The sequence below is a fragment of the Limulus polyphemus genome, unplaced genomic scaffold (genome assembly GCF_000517525.1).
Source record: "Limulus polyphemus unplaced genomic scaffold, Limulus_polyphemus-2.1.2 Scaffold651, whole genome shotgun sequence".
Classification (NCBI taxonomy): domain Eukaryota; kingdom Metazoa; phylum Arthropoda; class Merostomata; order Xiphosura; family Limulidae; genus Limulus; species Limulus polyphemus.
In genome coordinates, this window is record NW_013666261.1 from 214,993 (window position 1) to 239,415 (window position 24,423).

The following is a 24,423-nucleotide window of genomic DNA, read 5'->3' on the forward strand; positions in this document are numbered from 1 at the left end:
TTTAACGCTCTGACACATGCTTTTAAGGCGGAATGGTCTCTTTGTGCCTGACACCAGCTCCTGACGGAGAGTGACAAAGTGTATGCTGGGTGGTCTCAGTTTGCTTGTTTTGAAGTTAAGCACAAAGCTACACAATGGGCTACCCACACCGGGTATCGAAACCCGGTTTCTAGCGTTGTAAGTCTGCAGACAGGGGTGGTCTGAGAGCTCTATTGGTGGACACAGGGGATCACACACAGATAGATTGTTCTCTGGCACTCCAAGTGTTTGGTTATGAAAAACACTTAATTTCAGGTGAAAACTGAATAACTTTTCTTGCATACATATTCATATTTTTTTAATTGTCCGGATTCAGTTCCAATTACAGGTGCCGGAGCGGTGTGGTACTTCACTCTTGAATGATACTCAGATTGGTTAAGAATTATATGCGCAGAAATCACCATTAATGTGTTAATAATACGTCAATATGCACTGTATCTAGTCGTTCGGTGTAGTTATTTAACAATTATTCTTATACAAATTCTAAGAAGTTCGTTAAATTAGTGCAAATTGTATCATTGATAATCAAAAGACGTTTACTATATGTGTTTTCATTTTACATAAATAATCTACAATATTTTACATTCTGTTAGTATTTATTTATTTCTAGTTTTCTTTATTGTTATTTTCACCCTAGTGGTGGAAAACATTTTACCATTACAAACACAAGATCAAGGTATTGGTAGGTGAGTAGTACTAATAAGCATAATTGAGTGTTAAAAATATATATATATTTTTTTTATTATTGGTTTGAATATAAAAGACCCTGCAAACTTATATGTAGTGACAGTTCTTCATTAAATGTTAAAGCCTATCGTCCATTACTGATTATTAAACGTTTATTATGAGAACTATTAAGAATAATATTACTCTTCCATTGGAATGGAAGACGTCTTACTCTTAGTCAAGTTAGGGTTAGGTAAATAGCTTTTCGTGTGATTGTAACTTTACGTTATTTTACCTTTTGTTACCTTTTTTCGGTTGTTTAAGCTGATTAAATACATGTAGAATTTAGCCATTATTATACTACGTATCATCATAGAATACTTGGATTGCTTGCTCTAACCTGAATTAATGCATTGACATCCCATTAGACACTGTCATTTGGCTTATTATTATTAATCTTAAGCATGAAGGATACCAGGTAAAATTTGCCAAATTTTAATATCATGAACTAAATACAAATATGTTTGTTAATGTCCTATTATGAATTCATAATTCGTTATTTTTATCAATATTTCAAAACTTGAATGTGGGGGTTTATCTTTTAATAATTTAGTTTATTACACTTTACAAGACTAATGTTGTGTGCAGTTAGTAATTAGATGCTAATAAAAATTAATAGCAAAACATGACACTGACAGATTTAACACTTGTACCAAGTGAAATTATCTTTTACATTTACATTGGTCATTTACACTGAAACTAGACATGAGAACCAAAGTGCACAAATATTGAGATCAAGAACAAGCATTTTCTGCCTTGTTATTATTGCAATGTAATCTCTTTCTTCTCTTCACTCATTTTTTGTATCACCATGTTTCTGTGAGCCATTTGCCCATTTTCTAGATATATATCTGAAGCTATGCAAGTTTCTAGAATGTGCAAGACACTTCAGAAAACAATCTTAATAACAAGTTATAGAATATGAAAATAGTAGGGATGCACGGGTAGTAAAATTTGGTCAAATATCAGGTTTGGGTACCTGGTCACTAAACTTCGGCTGGGGCTGGGTTCTCCCCTCGCCCAAAAAAAACAACATACACAGAAATTACATTTAACCAAATAATCACCAACAGAACATTCCAGTTTTATTTTCAACTTTTGATGCCTAACCCTAACCTCTATTGTTCTCAAAATCCCCACCTTCTCAAGCCATGCCTGTTATTAATCCCTATTGTTCTCTGAATCCCCGACTTTCAGCGGGTGGTCAGACTTTGTTGTTCAGAACACATTTTTTTTTTTTAACTAAACTGATATTATCTATGACTTTAAGTACCGCATAAGTTGCCACAAAGATTAAGGCTTAAATGCCATTTTCAATTACCCGGATTTGGCTGTTTTTAACTTTGACACTCAGCCGGAGCTGAGTATTAGCGGGAATTCCAATACCTGGCCGGGTATTCATGCATCCATAGAAAATGGTATGATATATTTTAAATTATACTAAAAATATATGTAATAACTGTTTCCAACTTATTTTCAAGACTTATTTTAAATGGAAATTTAATAATTTTTTTTGGGTGGAGAGAAAATGGGCCATTGCTCATATGAATAGATTCTCTTGTTCCTAATGTAACATAATATAAAACTTCAATTATTCTTAAACATATCTCACTTTATGAAAGTTTTGTTATATTTTTTGAAACCTTTTTCTAAAATTGTTATTTAACCCTTCAATTGTTGCTTGTGTAAATCTGCCTAACTCCGCAAGTTCAAAGATTTGAGAATTTTTGAGGCGGACCATTCAAAATGTTGCACACAAAATGCTTGCATAATATGATGTCAACTGCAGTTGAAGGGTTAAAATGCTTAGTCTTAGTTTGTTCTTTACGTATTTCTAACTTAAAGGTAGTGTTAATTCAATGAAAAGACCACCATCATACATGTATGTACCTGTTTTAAACTGTATTTTAGATGAAATACTGATAAAAACTGTCTTCCTAAGAAGATATGTTCAGTTAAAATAGTTTACAAGTTTTGTTAGATTAACAAGAAAAAAATGTTTTTTTTTCTCCATATAAATAAGTGTGCAATGCATACTTAGAGTAAGGTTGTGGTGATCAGATGTGAATCATTTTCATGGTCAGTTGCTGGGAGTCTAGGTAACACACTTGCCATTCTTTTAAGAAAACTCTGGATTTAATCCCACAAATATAACCCTTTTCAAGACTTACTTGAAACTACAGTAATTAAGCAGTCAAAATGTAGGACTTAATGTTTTGGAACAACATGGGACCTATTGGTCCATCTTGGCTGTCACATCCTCTTAGCTAAACTAAAACTATTAATTAAAAAATCTTAAAGCTAGCCCTTATCATTCATGTACTTATCAAGCTTTCTCTTAAACTTGCTTAAATTTACTGCGTCCACAACATCTGAAGGCAACCCATTCCAAAGGCCAACCATCCATTTAGAAAAATAAAACTGTCTTAGCTGAAGATGACTTTTACCTTGCCAAAATTTATATTTATGTCCTCTAATCCTACTATTCTCTGTTAAGTATGAAAACAGATGATGCATCAACACTATCAATTCCATTTACAATCTTAAACACTTCAATCAGATCCACTCTAACTCTCTTTTTTTCAAAAGAAAACAATTTTAGAGATTTTATCTAGTTAGTAATTGTTATTAAGTAATAAAAAACAAAAACTAATTATTAAATGAATTTAGGTAATAATATAGGCTACTAACTGTGAAAGTAATGTGAAATGATTATCTTTTTCTAATCTTAAGTTTTTGTGCCTTGCCTTTCATAACTATTACCAACTTAAACCAAACTAAAAGTAAAGAAATGCTAGTTGTGATTTTATGCTACTGTCGTCTACTTGTAGGATTATGACTATTACTGTATTTATACTTGTATATGACAATAGACTGTGGAATTAGAATTCACATACTGTATCTGAAATTTTAGTATTTAACTGCAAGCACCTATATTAAATCAGGACTGTTAAGTCAGAACATAAGAAAATTAAAATCATGATGTCAGAATGCTTTTCTACTTTGCAAGGTGTCCCTTAATATATAAGAATAAATATTTTGTACATGTACTTCTATTTCATTTTTAAAACAGGCTATAATATATATTTTCATATTCATATAAATAAAAATTTGCAATCAATAAAATCTGTTACTGCAAACCATTCCTTAAGTACATAAAGCCAAATATGTTTTGTATAAGATATGTTTCTGTATAGGCTATGAAAGTTAGTTTAATTTGTATTTTTAGAGTTTAGAATAGTGGATGAGACAGTCTAGATGGACCAAGAGATTCTTTGTTGTCCTTAAATTATATATACGTAATTCTTCTGTACTGTAGAGAAAATATATTCAGTCTATTTGCTTTTTATCATTGCACTCTTTCTGATGTTAATATTCTTTATGTATTAAAAGGACCAAATCTGTGCAAAATATTCCAGATAAAGCCTCACAAGAGTTTTGTACAAGACATACAATAACTGTTTTTAACACATTGTGAACAGGTCATGAGTTTACTTGTGTTTCACGCATAGCATCTTTGTGTGCCATTTATTAAAACATTCCATTTGAAAGGAGTCTGATACATTATATTTTGTTATTATTTTTCTGATTTTTCCTTAAAATACCCATATTTTTATAAATGGCTTCTCACAGAAGACATAACATGTTGAGTGAAGATGATGTAATTACTGAACTATTTGATGATAATTTGCCAGATCATCCAAATGAAGGTGAAGATTCTAATGTGGATGTATATGTGGATCATTCTTACAGTGATGTTGTTAGATTTACAAAGATATGTAAAGTTGTGCTCTCAACTGATTCTGAATTGGAAAGTGATGATGATTCTATAAATATTCCTGTTAGTGATTTGTTTTCCCATTGTGATAATGATAATTGATCAGAAATAGATATTCCAACGAACTTGGAACTGTTTGTAGGAAATCCAGATGTCACTATAATTCCATCTGAAGCCGAAAAGTATTGCTACTGTTACAAATCTAATGTTTGGTGATGACTTGTTTGAAATGTTTTGTCAGGAAATGTGTACCTATCATAATCAAACTGCAGAGAAACATAAAATGTCATCTCAAGGACCTCGATGGTCTGAAGTTACACCTACAGACATGAGGAAATTCCTAGGCCTTATTCTACTAATGGGACAGACAAGGAAATATCACTGGTAAAATTATTGGTCAACAGATCTTCTTTTGATTAGCCTAATATTTATGCAGACAATAAGCCGAAACAGATTGGACAAATTTGGACATTTTGGCATTTCAATGATAATCAGAAAATGGATGAGTCTTCAGGCAGGCTCTTCAAAATTCAGTTAGTACTGGATTATTTCCTAAATAAATTCAGGACATTATAAAAACCAAAGCAACAGTTGTCATTGGGTGAGGGCATGATTCCATGAAGTGGACGTCTAAGATTCCAAACATACAACCCTGCAAAAATTGTAAAACATGGTCTGGTGGTGAGAATAGTGTGTGAGAGTGCCACAGGTTATATTTGCAACATGGAACTTTATACTGGTGAGGGGAAAACATGGAGGAGACTGTTCTTTTAGTTCTTGCTCCCAATCTTGGATTGTGGCACCACGTATACCAGGACAATTATTACAACAGTAATTCCATTGCAAACCTGTTCCTAGAACATAGAACAAAAGTCTGTGTAACAATCAGAGTGAATAGAGGGTTGCTGCCAAGCCTGATGGCTGAAGTTTCAACAATGAAAAAAGGAGAAACAGCTTTTCGTTTTCATATGGTTTCAACCATCCATGACTCATCTGTTTTTATCATAGGAAAGAAAGTTAGAATAACTGGAGAAGAAATAAAAAACCTGTGTGTGTTCTCCGATACAATGCCCACATGAAAGATGTTGATCGTGCTAATAACTACCTCTCATACTACACCATTCTCGGAAAAACAGTGAAATGGACAAAAAAGGTAGTACTTTATCTAACAGACTGCAGCATTTTCAATTCATATCTAATCTATAAAGTCCTGATTCAACAGAAAAGAAAAAATATAAACAGTTCCTCCTCTCTGTAGCAAGAGAATGGATTACTGACAAAGAGAAAGAAGGCTCACTGGAACTAGAGAGGAATGAACCCAATCAATCATCTGAAAGTACAAGGAGAACCCCACATAAGGATCCCCTAGGAAGACTGGTAACATGAAGTAGCATATTCCTGTGTTCATTTCATCTACAGGAAATAGAGCCTGTAGAGTTTGTGCTGCCCATGGGAAAAGAAGTGAAACGCGATACATATGGAAGTTTTGTGCGATTCCACTCCATATAGGAAAATGTTTTATAAGATACCACACTTTAAAAATTTACTAGGTGTCTTCATGTACATACTCTGTAAGTGTCAAACAAATAATAAAAAATATAGTTGAGTTATGAACAAAATAAAATGTGTCCAACTCTTTTCAAACTCAGTGTTTTAATAAATGGCACACAAAGACCCTCTGCACGAAACACGAGTAAACTCGTAACCTATCAGCAATATGTTAACATCTGCCACACGAAGCAGCCTGGCATCTTGATGTAGATTTAAAAAAATGAGTCATTCTTTAAAGGTTTGAGATATATTGATTAGACAAAAAGAAGATGTTTGGCACTATTTTGGGGGTTTAGGTCACAGGACTGAACCTGTGACCTGATCGGTCAGGTCACAGGTTCAGTCCTGTGACCTAAACCCCCAAAATAGTGCCAAACATCTTCTTTTTATCTAATCAATATATCTCAAACCTTTAAAGAACGACTCATTTTTTTAAAATTTACATCAAGATGCCAGGCTGGCTTGTGTGGCAGATGTTAACACACTGCGGATATGAGACAATGAGAACCAACATGGAGAAATTAACTTGTAAATGTAAAGTAACTCAATGTAGCAATGAAACATGTTTGAAATGTTCCAGATGTTTTTGTGATGGTTTTAAGTGTAGTGAGGAAACTAAACTGTGGGACCAGGTCAGATGAGTGAAGAACTTATTAGAAGATATCCAAGTTGATTTGACATACCAACTGAATCGGAGATTTGTCAATTGATTACTATGTTGACAACAAAACATAAAAAAATGGGCACAATAGTATCATTAACTTCAAAAAGTGGGATTGAAATTATTAGTTTCAATATTTTGTGAAACTAATAGCACGGTATAGCCCAAAGATGCAGCATTGAAGTTGAACAATGCATTACAAAATGATTTGCTAGTGATTCTGAAGTTGAACAATGCATTACAAAATGATTTGCTAGTGATTCTGAAGTTGAACAATGCATTACAAAATTATTTGCTAGTGATTCTGAAGTTGAACAATGCATTACAAAATGATTTGCTAGTGATTCTGAAGTTAAAAATGCCATTTCTGCAATGAAGAATGAATATGAGAAGGATGATATAATGCCCAGGTACCACCATAGTATAATCCTTATAGATTTCATCATTTCACTAATATTTAGTTTCTTTTTTTTCATTTTAGAAGTTGTGCCAAGCTTCATTCATCAAGACATCAAGGCCTATTGAAATAACTAAATCACATGTTTCCACTTCAGTTTTACATGCTACTTCCTTTCAGAGAACTAAGTTTATGCATGATTACTTCCCACAGTTGGAAACTTACTAGTATCAGTTTTATTTACAGAAAAAATTTGAGAGAGTGAAAATGCCAACACCTCTCCATAAAAAACACTGTACAGTACTAAATCTTAATCTTAAAAACATTTTGCACCGTAGAATCAATTTTTGTTTATTCTAGTTTGTTAAACATTTGTATTACATTACACTGAGTTCCTTGAAATTTGCTATATTCATACAAAATTCAAGCATTTCCTGGTAGTAACAGACTCCACCATAGAATGTTTGCTACATATAATAAAAATAAGCTGTCAGATCTCTAATATAATTGAAACTAACCTAACAATGACTTTTTGTGACACACACACAATAAAAATATAAGATCACCAAAGAATTTTATTCAGCAACACAATACTATTTATTTTCACACACTAAAAAAATAATGTATATATCAATGTCTTGGCAAACACAAACGATCTTGAAGAGAATGCCTTAGCAAAGTTTCTATCAACAATTCTTTTGTGCACAACTTCTTTTTTGACCTATTCATATCTTTGTGCACATGGGGGAACTGTTATAACTTTTCTAAACCAGTCAATGTCATAAAACATGTTGCTTATGCCATAAAACTCAAAAGTTTCCTGATTTGATTTTCTTTGTACATTTTGAAAGTATGTGTAATGTTCCATGGCATGTATTATTTGTTACGTAAATTTTTATATGAACAAAGTGGAAATTATCATAAACTCAGATAACTTGTATTGAACACTGACAGGGGTTTAAATTTTATGTTCTTAGTTTTAACATTTTTTACTAACATGTTTTTCCCTTTAAAAACCAGTTTAAGTTAAGATTTATTTAGAAATTATAAAATTTATGTTCAGAAAAATATCTAGTTAAATACTTCCGACAAGTCATTAACACTGTAATAAATACTTTTCTAAATTTTTAATATTCACTTTCATACAGTTTATGAGATATATCACATTATTTTTTCCCTGCAGCACGTCTAGATAAAGAGAATGACTACTGCTGCCAGACCAACGTTTGAACCAGCCCGAGGACGAGAAAAGGACTTGGGAACCCTCTCTAAACAGTATTCTAGTCGGGACTTACCGGGACACACAAAACTAAAATACAGGTAAATACACTATATTTGCTTTAGTGTATTGCTCTAGAATTGGGGGGTAGTTGCTCTCTGTGATTTCATCCATAGTGAGATGGAGACATACATTCAGTCCAGTGGTGTATCTCTGGAGGTCTTTGAGGCTGCACTTACGGGAGATCCTGGACATTCTGGAGATAATTTAGTTTTGCCTTTTCCAGCAACATCTTTTACTCTGTTGGTTTTTCATGAGGCCAATTTGGATCAGCTGCCTCCAGCTCCTTTTCTTCAGTTGGTAAGTCGAGTGTGTGATGTTTTAGGGTCTTTCTCCAGTTGGTTTTGAGCCTGCACTTTCTTTAATGGCGGAAAGGTCTGAGGGCGAGTACTTAGTTCTCCCTCCTTTCCCTAATATTGTGGTACATGCAGGGAGGTTTACTGTTCAGTTACATGAAGAAACAGCTATGCTTTCTCCACCATATTTGTCAGAACATGTTTTAGCCTACTACTGCCAGGTAGAAGCATATTTAGACTCTCGGAAAATAGACCTGCTCCTGGAAATGTTGGGTTCCAGAATGGAGTTTAAGGTCAACCTGAATAGATAACAAGTTTTTAGGATTTGTTTAACGCTAACTTCGGTGCTGAGAAATTTATCATCCCTACATCTTTTCTCAGAAGCCTCTCAGCATTTGCCACATCAATTTGGTGATGAGTTAGGACCATTGTTAGCATCCACCTTGGTGCAGTTGTCAGCTTCTGCACTTTCACTAGTCTCTTGGCTGTTTTGATGTTGGAGGGCATTCATCTACCTGCTGCTGCCCTCCATGAGTTACATGAGGCACCCTTTTTCCAACCATTGATTTTTTCAGGGGTTCCAGAGTTTTTTTAATCAAAGGTTGATGTCACCCATCTGCATTCATCCCTGTCATCATTGGCTTCTCGACTTTCCTTGGCTCTTACGGGGGCTCATAGTTCTGCCCCTATTTGAGTGTCCCAACCCCTGACATCAGTCCATTGGTACCCAAAGTAGATTCTGCCCATATCCAAAAAGTTCCTCTGCACAGTTGAAACTCTGCCAGAGCGACAGTGAATACCGTATGCCTATGTGGTCTATGGAGGCTTGGCTCTGAGAATTTCTGGATGTGTGGAAAAGCTTTACCACAGATCTATGGGTACTACAGGTCCTTGTGTCAGGATTAGTCATTCAGTTCACATCTCCACCATCATTGTTCCTCAAATTTTGTAACTTCATTCCATGACTACCAAAGATTTGTTGATCCAGGAGCCAGTGGAGAAAGTTCTCTAGGGTTTTATTCCCATCTGTTTGTTGTCCCAAGAAGACAGTAGATTGGCCTAGGGTCATCTATCTTTATGATCTAAATCAATTCATAGATCCTCCAAAATTCACGATGGAGTCATTCCTCATTCTGTGTTGTCATTTTTCACCAGGAATGTGTATGACCAAGTCTGATGCAGCCAATACCTATCTGCACATTCCCATAGCGGAATCATCCCACCACTATCTGTGTTTTGGGCACAAGGGTCAGGTGCCGTAATTCAAGGCTCTGCCTTTAGAACTAACAATAGCACCATACATGTTCTTCCAAATCATACAAACTTTTTCTTGGCACCTCCATTCCCTGTGCACACACCATTACACAAATGACTGGCTACTGCTGGCACCATCTCATCAGTTGGTGGAACGTCACACCCAGATTCTGCTTTCTGAAGCAACCAAGATAGGATTTGTTATCAAAACCAAGAATTCTATTCTCACTTCAACACAATATATCATTCATCTGGGTGTCTTTTTTTAAACATGTATCTCTGTCGGGCTAAGCCAACTACCATCCAGCTCCAAGCTATGGAACAGGCAATCTGACTCTTATGTCTCCTTTTCCCACTGTGCCAATGGTTCCTTTTTTTTTGGAGATGTGGGCATCACTTGATTCTCTCATTCCTTTGGGACGAGTGCACATGCGATTCCTTCAGTGGTCTCTATGTGACCAATGGATCATTAACAGTGATCCACTGTATTCCCGAGTCTTCTTATTCAGGATCAACATCTTCAATCACGATAGGTGTTCCTCTGCTGCCACATTGTCCAGAGATCCATCTTTACACAAATGCTCTGCTTCAGGGATGGGGTGCATATCACAGTGGTCAGGAATTCCAGGGCTTTTGGACAGATGATGAAGCTTCCTTCCACATCAATGTTCAAAGGGTGATGTCTCAAAATCTGGAATTATTGAGGCGCAAAATTGTCATGCTTCACACCAACAAATCCAAGGTGGTGTCTTACATTTCCCATCAAGGGGGCACTCAGTCCAGGTCTCTTTGTTCTCAAATCTTTTATATTGGACCAACTCCCATCATATCATCTTACTAGCTTGCCATGTTCTGGGGGTGATGAATTTGGTGGCAGATCAATTGTCTCGAACCAACCGGATTCTTCTGACAGAATGGGTACTTCATTGAGGGGTTTTCTATTGGATTTGCTATCAGTTCGGGACACAGATGATCAATGCATTTGCCACTCATTAGAACTCTCAACAACTGGCATTTTGATCTCTGGTATGTCTCACCCTTGGGCATTGGCAATAGATGCATTCAGTCAGGACTAGACTGGATTGCACCTATATGCCTACCCACCAATTTGTCTGTTACCTAGAATCCTAGCAATTATTTATTCAACCCCTTGTTGCATTCTGTTGGTAGCACCGGAGTGGCTGACTCAACCCTAGTTTCCACTTTTGCAGTACCTTCAGTAGTGCCCACCTCCACCACTTCCTCTATGGCTGTCTGTGTTGAAGCAGTCACGATCCAACATTTTACACCCATCCATCCCAAAGCTCCAGCTTCATGCATGAAGGTTATGTGGTCCTTTGCACAGCATTGGGATTTAACTTCTAAAGTTGCTTTGTGCTTTTCTCAGTCTCTGCATCTTCCCATGATGTACATTTATTAATGGAAATGGCACACATATTGACAATGGTGTATTGTGAGGAGGTTGAATCCATTTCATCTAGACGTGCCAACCATAACTTGGTGTTTGACCTGGCTCTTTGTCAAAGGTTTCGCATCTTCCACAATCCCCATATAAAAGGTGGCCTTATCAGCTACCTTTTGATACTCGAAGAAACATATTCTTTGAGTCCCCAGTGCTCTCCGGCCTCTTCAAGTCATTTTGGGTTCTTCATTCCAAATCATCATTTCAGTTATCTAACTGGGGTATAAAGTGGAGTTATGTGCTTTTTTTTCAACATTCGTTTGAGCCCTTAGCCTCATGTATCACCTTTCCCTTAAGGTTTATTTTTTGTTACTGCTGGCCTGTGGATGTTGCCTGTTGAAATTGTTTGTACTGCACATGCATTGGATGCTTTTTCATTTTTACCTACGTCCTTCTATACCCAGACAGGTCCTTCTTACTTAAGATACTGGCAGCCAGAGAAGGGGATAAATCCTTTTCTCTGATTCATCTGAATGCTATTTCTCACCTCTGTGACCAATTGGATCCTGATCATTTGTTATGTCTAGTGAGGGCCATGAAGTGTTTTGTTGCTCGCACTAAAGCTTTAGAGGTGCTAGACAATGGCTTTTTATTCATTATGGCCCTTCAGTTTCCTGGGATTTATCCCCAGTTACCTTCACAGGGTGGTTATAAAAATTGATCCATATTGCTTATTCTAGGGTCTTTTGGGAGATGAGGAGACTTCTGCAAGTTACGTGTCATCAGATTCATCACATTTCTATGTACCTAGCAGCCTGGTTAAATTGCCTGCTGGAGGACATTGTGCGTGCTGGTATGTGGACCTCTCCCAATACTTTTAGTTCACATTATTTGCATGTTCTGGAAGTATCTTCCTCTGAGGGTTTTCAACTACTCCCTCGACTGATGGACTATAATGAGTAAAGCATAAGGAGATCCTGACCGTTCTTCATGTCCCCGACCCAGATTTGACACTCAGCTATCTGGTTGGGTTGAGCATGGTCCTTCTTTTGGTTCAGTACATTGTTCATAGAAGAGGATCCATTGTCTCCTCGTAATTCTGAAGTCATAGTGGTCCCATTCTGTGTCCTTGGTTGTGCACAGTTTGTTCCATATCCTCCCCATAATTTTTGGGGAAAGTGGAATTTACCTTGCCCACACAGTTAAAGAGTGAGGATGGGTGTTCATAATTCTAGACTGAATGAGTTCTGTTTCCTCAGGTTGAGTATGGCATACAGGATCCCATCATTCCGAGTTTGAGGTGTTGTCTTTTGAACTTCTTCAAGTTGAGGAGAGGATTTATCCATTCCTGTGTTGCTTACCTTCTCCTTGTGATTCTGGTGGCCTGTTATCCATCACTCTATAGCTACAGGTTGGGATCTTAGCCACCAAACATGGATGTAGGGGCCATGGCCCTGTAATTCGAATCCCAAGCAGTGGGACCACAGCTACCTGGTTGTGGTCTGGTGAATGGTGATGACAGATTACGTCAAATTCCACTTTTGGCACACCCTCAATCTATGCAGACACATTCTGTATGGATAATGCCTCACCAGCCTCTTTGCTTTTTGAATGTGGGATTCTAGCTTTAGTGTGATAAGAGGTATATTTTGGAAGTTAGCATTTTCTTAAATTGAAAATGTATTTCCAATAATACTCTCTCACACTCTCCTGTTCTTCCTCACCACTAAGAGCTGGTATTAAAGACTGCAAATTGGGTCAGTCTTGAAAAAGTGACAATATTATCTGAAGGAGATGCTTATATACAGTACTGGTATAGAGGGCACATTGATGTAAGTGGAGAGTGTCACGAGACAGATATTGCCAAGGACAATTAAGTGGGGAATAAAAGACTGGAGGTAAGTATTATTGGAAATATATTTTTGCTTTAAGAAAATGTTAACTTAGTAATTAAATTTAATTTGCGACAGAAATACTACTGTTTATCATCTAAGAAGATAATGGCCAAACATCCCTTTCTGCAGTAGCAAATTGTATTACTTGTAATATTACTAGTGAATCGTAATGCATATTCGTTAGCAGATGTTTTTGCAAAAAATATAAACTTTTAGTGACAAGTACATTTTACTGGTACTAAAATGCACCTCATACTATTGAAGAATGTTAATCACAGATGTGAATTTTTTTTGCTTTAGACAAGACTGAAAATATTACACATTTTATTTTGGAAAATAAAACTTAATTAGTAATAACTTTATATATAAGTTGAAGTACAATTGATGAAAGATTTGTTTTTATTTTAACTTTAGTTATTACTGTATTAAAATTTGCATTTATACTACAGATATTTGAATATATCTATTAGAAGTTTAAAAATAATTTGAACTATTGAATTCCAGACAAACTGGCCAGGCTAGTTCAGAGGAGTTGAGAGGTAAGGATTTCCGAAGAGATTTGGAAGAAAGAGAAAGAGCTGTTACCCATGAAAGAGAAAGTAAACGTAGTAGAGGTAGGTGTAATTGCATTAGTTTCCTAAAATAAGGTGTGTTGCTGACACGCTACCTTACAAGTTGGTGAAAATTCATTTGATTATTAAATAATTTATATACTACCAAAGTATTGCTGAGGATCAACCTTCAGGTCAATTGAAATTAGTACTAGTTGAGTTAAATACCTGCCTGTGAATGATATTAATGCAGAGATATAAATGGGTATAAATACATATGACTTTATCTTTTAAATTTTGAAAGCAGAATGGCATACCCAGATAATTTGGTACATGTTAGAGTACTTGGTAGAAACTGTCTTACCATGAGTTTAATGACTTACAGACAAATTAGATGTCAGTTAATTAACGAGGACTATAACAGGAGTATAGGTATGCTTCAGATTGAGGTGGCTGTACCTAATGTCATTCAATAATTGAATGTGTTCCAACATGTGGTTTCCCATATGTACAACCAGTACTAAACCAATAGCAAGGTCAAGGGACAACATGGTGGGGCACAGAAAATTCACAATTCCTTGGAAAGATATAAGTATACAAATTGGGTCATGTTATTGATCTTTTGCAGATACTACCCAATTGAGAAAATACCTTCAAAATGTAACAGAAGGGCCAGGGATCATGTTAGGGGAAATATAAATTATTGTATGTCAGTCCTCTTCATTGACAAACGTAGATTCTGTCTTAATTATACTGACAGGTATCCCAGAGTCTGGAAACAGTTTGGTGAACAGTTGCTGCCACAGCATGCTGGAGAACATGATATATAAATATGGATGAGGATATGTCATGGTTTGTCCTAGAATCAACATACAAGAAAGTAAAAATTCCCATGTCATCCAGAATGGTGCAGTCACCGCAGTTAGGTATCAAGATGAGATCCTTCATCTAATAGTGAGACCTTATGCTGGTGAAGTTGACCCAAACTTCATTTTGTTTGATGTTAATGCTACCTTCATTGATCAAGAATTATCAATGCTTATCTTGAACAGTAAGCAATCAGAAGGGTGGATTGGCCAGAAAATTCCCCTGTCTTGAACCTTATTGAAAATGATGCTTTGAACATGCTACAGAGGGCAATAACAACTCATCCAGTGCAAACTAGGATGCTCTTATCCAACTTATAAGTCCAGCTTCTACAGCATGTACAGCATTTTTAAATATACACAAACATCTTTTTCTGGAGGCTAAAACCTTATGTTACAAGTATTCATACCTTGCATCTTTATCAGGTTTTCACAGCCAACTTATAAATGTCAGGTTATTTGGGCTCTTTTTCTTTTTTCCTCCAAAAGAGCAACAAGAGCGATTACAAAATTTGTAGAGTAATGTATTATGCCAAATTAGGAGTTTTTTGAGAATTTGATGAAATTTCACAAAAAGACTGAGTAACTATCATTCTGACAGGAGGTCTCAGATTGTAATTCTTGCTCATGAAAGTTATTCCCACAAAGTTATTGCTGAGAAACTAATATTTCAATGCGAGCTGTACAGCAAACACTTAGCCACTACCAAGAAACTGGCAGATAAAAGTAAAGAAAAAAGGAGCGGGAGACCAAAATGTATCAAAGAACACCAGGAGACAATACTGATCAGGATTTCCAAAGTAGATATATTTGTTACTCATCCTGAACTTTCAAAGAAGTGGACTGAAGACACTGATGTTAATGTGTCAAACAACACAACAAGGAAAAGTTAAATGCAGGGGGTTTAGTGGGGAAATTTACAGCCAGGAAGTTTCTCATAAGTGTAGAAATGTCAAGAAACTCCAATTTGGTAAAGACCACCAGAATTAGGATGCTGATCATCGATAAGACAAAAGTTGAACTCTTCATCAATTCTTGCTGGGTGTTCCTTAGGGGATAAAAGCTTGAGAAATATGAACCAGAATGTGAAATCAGCTTGTTGAAATATGTAGAAGGCTCTGTAATTGTCTGTGGTTGTTTCTCTGCTACAAGTGTCAGAGATGCTGTTAAAATAAACTAAATCATGAAGGAAGACTACCATTCTGTTCTTTTATACCATGCCATCCCAAGCAGTAAACAACTAATTAGTTGAAGGTTTATTTGTGAGCAGGATATTGACCCAAAGTACTCCCTACTCATTAAGAAGAAATGTCTGGAGCTGGCACGAAACATTCAGCTAGTGGTGTGGCCACCCGAGAGCCTGGACATGATTTCAATGGAAAATCTCTGGCATTAATCGAAGGCTAAAAGTCAGGAGTGCCATTTTATATTTCAGTAAAAGAGGATAACATTTACTAGAAGTCCAGGGGACACTTAGACGTCTGGATATTCTTGTTGTTTTTTTTATGTTAAACTGTAAAAATCAGTGAAATAGAGCATTTGCTATGGGCATTTCCCATATTATTTAATAATCATTGAAGTAGCATAAACTACACCTTACACATACATATATATTCACAAAATAAATACCATGCCTGGTTAGGTTGCTGAAGACACGACCAGCATCACTGACATGACTGTGGGAGATGGTCCAGGAAGAATAGAAGAAGATTGCTATGGACTATGTCCAAAATAATTTCAAAACTTAAGAAAGTTCATGGTTTTTACCATGATTACTAAATAGAAATCTATGTCTTTTGAGAAAAAATACAAACTTGGCATGAAACATGTTCTGGTGCAAGTCATTCTCACAACACAAAAATATAACACTATATTCATATTTTAGGTGGATATGTATATTTAAATTCAAATTACTTTTGCATAGCTTCAGTTGATTATTTTAAATAGTTATTAATGTATTATATTCAAACTTTTATTACCCCTTTCTACTTTGTTCTCTCAAGTAAACAATAATTTATTATGTGAATATTTGAACTCTCTTTTAATAGTGTAATATTAACTTTTTATTTAGAGGTGGGATCAAGTGGAACAAAAAAACCAAGACTTGACCAAATCCCTGCTTCCAATTTAGATGCTGATGATCCAATTGATGAGGTAAGATTCCACTAAAATGTTAAAGTGTTTGTGAAAAATATTAAAGTCCTTAAGATGATACTGTAGCCAGAGTATTAATTTTTTTGCATATATATATATGTCATATTTGCAGCATTTTTTGCTACTGTTTTAAACCATTAGAAATTCTTAATGTATTTATTTACAAAGGAAAAAGCACACATGAAACTACAAACATAAAGTTTGATACAATTATATAGTTACAGAAGTATCTAAACTATAGTTGTCTAGGTAAGGTATAAAATAGCTAAAAAGTAAAAGGAGAAAAAAAAAATTGGAATTGTTCCATTGTGCTATCTTATTTCAAAAAAGTTTGCTCAAAATTTAATTTATTTGGCATGAGGAATTATCAGATAATTAAAAACTATATATTATTTGCACAAAAGTTGATGTATGTTTAGTTTTACATCTTATTTCTGTTGCCCCCCACACAATTTTTGGATTCCCACAATAGCTATTTTTGAAAGGTTCCAAAATTATGAACTATATTAATACCATATTTGAATAGTGACACACACTGTGTATTATCCAGGATGATGAAGATGATAGTGGTGATAGTGATGAGGATGATACTGCTGAGTTAATGGCTGAGTTAAACAGAATAAAGAAAGAAAGGGCTCAAGAAGAAGCTAAAAAGGTGAGATTGGATAACTTAATTGTCTTTCTTGTGTTTAACTTTTCCCATACAACTGGGTCATAGTGCTCATTTAACAACCTAATACAGAGATTCATTCAAAATTTATTTAAACTTTTTTATCACTGATTTGCAGTAAACTTAGCATCAAAACATAGTTTATAATTCTGATTTTTATATTATCTAAATTTCAATTTCTTAATTTCAAAAGGAAGTATGTAAGAAAAACTTCTCAAGTTCACCTCTCTGTGCTGTGTGATGTGTTTGCATTCTGAATTCTTCATTATATGGCTTTCAGAATGTCCAAACAATTAGAAACAAAATATACAAGTACAGATCTAAAATTTTAGCCTCTTATCTCCTTGATTTGCTGAGATATCAATAAAGTTGTCAAGCCCATCAGAGAAGCCAATCCCTTTTTTGTATCTCTTTTTATACTCTGCTAGTTGTCCTTACAAGGTTGAAGGACATGTTTATAACTAATAGAAAGAGTATTTTCTCCTATATATAGAAATATTAGAGAATCATCATTTAGATTTTTTACATAAATCATTGGTCATCAGAAGAATTTTGTATCAGTTATCGTAGTTCTTTGCTCTGAGACCTTACAGATTGTTTTAACCTATTTATAGTTACTTAGAATTCCAGATAAATTATAGTGCTTTTGGGTATTCTATTCCATATTCCAGTGCCTGATACATTTTTTAGTTCTAATATGCATATTTAAAGGTGGCATGGGTTTTTATATGAACATCTAACTCATTGAAAGAAAAAGTGAGGCCTAGCATAGTTATAACTTATATTCACAAAGATCACATGGGTCATGTAAATTGTTTGTGACTAATGGGCTTTAGTTATGATTTATTATTTTCGATGGAGGATAGTAGCCCAAAGTACAAAGAATAAAACTATAATGAAAGAAAATGGATCTGGGAAAGTTAAGTTGAAATTGTGAATATAAAAAATTTGAAAATCTCATGAAATGATTCAAACAAAAAAACACCATACATTGATGATTTATTTACAGTTAGTGTTAGGGTACAGAATTATATCTTATTTTCATGTTTATAGCTCAAATACAAAGTTGTTCTAGAGATTATGTAAGTGAAATATAAAAACCATACAGTGAAAATAAGTATCTTTATTCTTAGCATGAAAATCACCTTTCACTAAACTGACTCGGTAAAGGTTTCATAAATTCACGAAAAAAATATATCTTTAGTCAATATACTTTATTAAAAAATCTGTTGTTTTTTTAATACAATAGACGCGTTTACTAAAAGCTTGCCAAATTTTGTGAAGATACAGAGATATAGTATGTATAGTTTCACACTGCCAATGTGAGTAGAATTAACTCACTTCTTATGAGAAAAAAGTTAAAATGTGTCTTCAGTTATTTGTATCTTCACACTTGTCTTCGGAATTAATATGATTTTCAAAAGAATTATTTTACTTCTGTTATAAGGTTATTTCAATTTGTACAAGTTACAATACCATAAGGATATCCATTCTCCTGAGGATAAGTAATGGGATTATTGAATTATCTGCCATCTTAAAAATACTGAGATTGTCAAGTGTAAAAGACTGTACCTTTAACTTGATAAATAAAAGTGTATATTATGGCCAAGGTTTTCATGATGGTCTTTTGTACTATATTTTCTCTCATAAATAGTTGCCAATATTTCTCTCCAAAATTTAATACTATATTCACTAAATTAATTTTCTTGTAATTTGTCCTTTCTTCTTTTTAATCCAATTCAATGAAATTTAGGTCTAGCAATATGTCATTAGATTATTAACCCTTTCACATCGGGTAAGTCAAAGTGCTCATGTCACCACCTTTTAGAGTTACATTCAAATTGTAAACCACTTAATTATCAGTGTATATGAATAATATTGGCATCAAAACATAGCTAATGAATCAAGTTATAATATTTTATGTGTTAAGTTCTTAATTTTATAATGAAATGTAAAAAAAAAATCCTCAATGAAAATTGTGACATTTGCTCTCTAGGTCTTCCCTCTTCTCTAGTTTATTTACCACCCCTCTGAGAAGTATAGAACTAAAATACATTACTGATATTGTTATTACTTAGGCAAAGCATAAATTTTATTGCCTTGAATCTCATTTGATTACAGAGCCATAAACTAGAAAATCAGACCCCTTTTGCCATATCCTCTCCTTCAAAAATTGCCAATAGTTTTCTCTGACATTTAATACTATATTATTTATAACCAATAGAAAGCCAAAGTTTTAATCTATCAAATGAGATATTATATAGCATTATGTTCTATATAGAGAATTGTCTATTTTGCTACCAGTTCAAATTTTATTACCATGGGAAACACCAATGAGCATAGCTAGAAAGCCAGAAAAATTATGATAGTTATAGAACATTGTTTGCTTTATACATGTTATTTTTGTGTTTTTTGCTGGTTCAAGGTTGGTTGAATTTACTGATTCCATTTTGAGATAGGGTAGAGAAAATAACAGATCAACTATAAAATTCTACTGAAAAAACCGTTTGAAATGCATTTAGGAGGTTTTAGGGATTATAGAAAGTAAATTTGAGATTTTTGAGATGAGGAAAAATATTTTTAATTTTAACATGAAAAATACTTTGCACACGGACTATTCAAAACAAATACTCGATATATTCATGGACAAATCTTTATTTTATTAAAAATACTTCACTTAAAATATAATTTTTTGTATGTGAAAACTTATAATATTAACTGAAAGACTGCCAAATTTTATGAAGATATACACACTATATTGAAAGTCAGAAGTATTAAATCTATAAATTTTAAATGAGTACAAAGAGGTTACGTGGTTGGTCAAATTGACTGAGCCAATGTTGAGAGAGTTAAGTTATTTAGGATAAATCGTAGTTTCCTGTTACAATTTTTAATCATTCCAGAAAAAAAAAAGGGTAATTTTGAATTATTTCCTTATTTTTTTATGACAGTTATGAAGTAAGTCAAATTGACCAACCCTATATAGAGTTATAATATATTAAAGAACAGATAAAATATAGTTTGTCTGAAAATAACATTTGATATTTATTTAGGAGGATTTAGGAATTACACAAATGAAATTTGAAAATTTTCGATGCAGAAAAGTATTTTTAATCATAACATGAAAATCACTTTTCACTCAGAGTAGTTAACACTCTTGACACCATATAATACCAAAGTTTTAGTAAAAATGCTAATTAAAAATTTTGTTTATTGTCTGCAAAGGACTTATTGTTTACTGAAAGCTTGCCAAATTTTGTGAAGATACATTAATTACTTTCAGAGTCTCAGTATGTATACCACCATGGTCACAAGGTGTGTGAAAGACATGAGCCCATTGTGATAGGGTTAAGCGTTATTTTTGAGCCATATATACTAAGTAATTTTTTACATTGGTAATAGTTGTATGTTCCTTAATGGCATAGCTGTTAGCTTCAGAGTATGAGGTATATAATGCTAAAATACAGAGTTAATTTTCCCACCATAGATAGTGCAGGTAGCCCACCATGTAGGGTTTTATTTAACAACAAAAGAAGAACTTTATTTACACACATGCATATATATATATATATATACATACAGGGTGAGGCAAAAGTCACTGTACATTTGTACATAGTTAAATAACTTTATTCTTGAAGAGAAGTTTCAATATTCGATTTTGTCTTTGTTTTATTTGTTCTCTTTTCTTAATTGTTATTAGTTTTTATATAGATTTAGATACCCATAATTATGGCAAGAAAGATGAGACTGTTTGTTTGAAAGATAGATGTTAGATGTATTAATGTTAATGGTAGACTTAAGATGAAGAACAACATAACAGTGTGTTCAGTTCATGTTTGTAGTTAACAGAAATTGCTTGTTTTATGTTATTATGTTTCAGTTTTCTTTGTATTAATAAAAGTGTGCAACTGTATAGTAACTTTTCCCTCACCCTGTATAAAGAGCGAGAGCAAACATTTTTTTTTCATAATTACAATTATCACTAAATAATATGCAAATAAAAAGCATTGAGAAATGTAATATTATATTTAACTTTATGCTACTATAGTATTGATGTGTAATATAGCTCATAGCCAAAATTGTCCTCTGTAGTTAGCATGGAAATTGCTGGAGCTCTTAAGTGTTGACTGTTTGCTTCATAAATGATTTATAAAATTGAGTCACTTCTCTACTGTCACTGTTATGTTTGAAAATATTTTTCTTTTATACTGTTGTATTTGCAATAGTAGAAAAAGAGGGGAAAGCTATGAATTCAAACTTTTTAACTAAAATATAACTTGCAGTTACTTGCAACAAAATCCCCATATAAATATTTAAGTAAATGTTCAACCATATTGTCATAGTTTTAAAATTATCAATTATAAATACTGATCTATTTTAAAACATATTAATATTCTTTAGGAAGCAGAGAGGAAAGTTCAAGAAGAAAAGATTCGAATGGAGAACATTCTCAGTGGAAATCCTCTGCTCAATTCTAAGGCTGACTTTAAGGTTAAGCATCGCTGGGATGATGATGTAGTTTTTAAGAACTGTGCCAAAGGGGATCTGGACAGGAAAGAGAAACCTTTCATTAATGATGCTATTCGTTCAGAATTCCATAAGAAGTTCATGGAAAAATATGTAAAATAAGTGGAAAGATAATCTGTGAATATATATACACTCAATATGATAAACTATACAGTTCAGTTCTAAATATGTTAAAGTATGTCATCATTTCAAAATCAATGTCAGTGTTTACTTTTATGTTTTGTGATGTCAATAAATACTTCTGATATTTGTTTTGTAATATACGAGTAATATTTTCCTCAAGTATACATTCTTAAGATCTTAAGTAGAAAAAGTTGATATTAATTATAAACAGTGAATTTAACAGTAAAAAAATATCAAGAATTTACATGACATATATGGTCGTTATATTACCTACATTGAACTGTCTTGGTAAGGTAAGCTCACTAGAAAGCAGCATTAATTGACAAAAGGCTATTTTATCTTTTATGAAGTTAGCAAACATCTGGACACAACTCCACGTGCATCTTGAAAGCATAAAGTTATCAGTAAATTGTATAATTTGAAAGTGTAAAAGCAATGTGGTATAGGCAATATTGCTATTTATGAGTTCTACACAAGTGCAAAATGGGCACACTGAAGTACACTAATTTTGCCTTTAACAAGGCAATTTAAAAAAAAATCCTCAATTTCTCCTAGTACGAGAATTGTGACATTTGCTCACTAGTCATTCTCTCTCCTCTAGTTTATTTAGCACCCTTGCAAGAAGTATGGAAGTTAATGTAAATTACTCATAATAATATTGTTATTACTCAGGCAAAGCACAATTTTTACAGCCTCAAAAAGTGTTTGGTTACAGAGCTATAAACTAGAAAATCAGACTCTTCTAGTCATGCCCACCCGTCATATCCTCTCTCTAGAATAGTTCTGTCTGACATTTAATACTATATTATTTATAACCAATAGAAAGTCAAAGTTTTAATCCTTCAAATGAGTATCATATTTCATTGTCTATTTCACTTCTAGTTCAAACTTTACTCTCATGGGAAACATCAATGAGCTTAGCTGAATTTTTAATGGCTCTTATTGCATAGTTAAATAGCTAGAAAAATTATGATAATTATAGGAAATTGTCTGCTTTTTATACATTATTATTCTGTGTTCTTAGGTGCATTATTTAATTAAAATAAAATATAATGTAGAGCAGTAGCACCATTAGTATAAAAAAGTAGGGTTAATTTCATCAACAGCAAAAAACAGAAGACCCAGGTATTTACTATATTTCTTGTTTTTCAAGTGTATTATTTATTTATTATTGTAAAAGCAACTAGATTGCAAAAATTGGAAACCTCTAAAGTTAGATTAGGCAAAATAAAAAATTAATAATAATAAATTTTCATGAGGTATGCTTCCAAGTAGCCGTGCTTTATGTAATTCGATAGGGTAATGTGAGCTGGACATTCACAAAGTGATTTACAACTTTTATGGTGGGATTATTATTTAGACAAGGTTCATAGGGCAATAAAATTTAAGTATAAACAGATGTAGACTGTTACAACTTTTAAACTATTTAGGATAAACAATTGTATTTTCATGTTACAATTTGAAGTCATTCTAGAAAGAAAAAAGGGTAATTTAGATTTATTTCTTATTTTTTCTGATGGTTATGAGGTTGGTGAAATTGACCAACCCTGTTATAGGGTTAAGGTAGAGAAAACAGATAAAATATAAAGTTTTACTTTAAAAAAAATTATATTTAGGATGATTTAGAGATTATGCTAATGAAATTTAATAGTTTTCAGATGAAGAAAAGTATTTTTAATCTTAACATGAAAATTGCTTTGCACTCAGAACAGTCAACACTGACTCCATATAGTCATGGAGAAATTTTTAGTGAAAGTACTTCATTAAAAGGCTTGCCAAAGTTTTTGATGATACACAAAACATATTAGAAGTTATAGTATTGAAATTATAAAAGTCAATTTTGGATCACAATCTTGGCTGATTCAACCAAGCCCATTGTGAGAGTGTTAAGGACCAACACATTTGTAGGCTTGCCCTAAGATTAGTTTATTTGTCACACCTGCTTGACTTTCTGGACAAATCATGAAAATCTTTACAGACTTGGTCACTGATATCCTTTAATTCTTTTTTTTTTTTCTCACAGTGGAAGAGACTTACTTAGTCGTAATATCTAGTTTTGGCTTAAAATATTTGTATAATTTGATCTAGTTTTTCTAGAAATTTTTATAAAATGTCCAAACTTTTGTTGTTAGACACTTTAAAAAAAAACATTTAAAATACTCCCTTTTGTCTTAGAATTTAAATTATTTTTCCCAGACTGTATCAACTTCATTCCTTTTTATTGACATATTTCTTTTGAAACTGTCGCTTCTGG

General features: G+C 33.5%; 1 protein-coding gene across 3 annotated transcripts; it reads left to right on the forward strand.

Moving 5' to 3' along the window:
- The first annotated feature begins 679 nt into the window (after positions 1 to 679).
- LOC106459718 (spliceosome-associated protein CWC15 homolog) lies at positions 680 to 22,305 on the forward strand. Of its 3 annotated transcripts, none has more exons than XM_013919368.2 (6): positions 680 to 725; positions 8,336 to 8,472; positions 13,783 to 13,892; positions 16,767 to 16,849; positions 17,400 to 17,504; positions 21,921 to 22,305. In XM_013919368.2, the coding sequence occupies exons 2-6, from the start codon at positions 8,354 to 8,356 to the stop codon at positions 22,146 to 22,148; spliced, it is 645 nt and encodes a 214-aa protein (XP_013774822.1). In that variant the 5' UTR covers positions 680 to 725; positions 8,336 to 8,353; the 3' UTR covers positions 22,149 to 22,305. The 3 variants fall into 3 exon arrangements, with proteins under 3 accessions (XP_013774822.1, XP_013774824.1, XP_013774823.1); XM_013919370.2 differs by lacking the exon at positions 680 to 725 and adding an exon at positions 807 to 958; XM_013919369.2 differs by lacking the exon at positions 680 to 725 and adding an exon at positions 2,007 to 2,183.
- Positions 22,306 to 24,423: the final 2,118 nt, after the last annotated feature.

Coding starts and splice junctions, on each gene's coding strand:
- LOC106459718 (XM_013919368.2), top strand. CDS start 8,354: ATGACTACTGCTGCCAGACCAACGTTTGAACCAGCCCGAGGACGAGAA. Junction 13,893..16,766: donor AGAAAGTAAACGTAGTAGAG/GTAGGTGTAATT, acceptor CTTTTTATTTAG/AGGTGGGATCAAGTGGAACA. Junction 17,505..21,920: donor CTCAAGAAGAAGCTAAAAAG/GTGAGATTGGAT, acceptor AATATTCTTTAG/GAAGCAGAGAGGAAAGTTCA.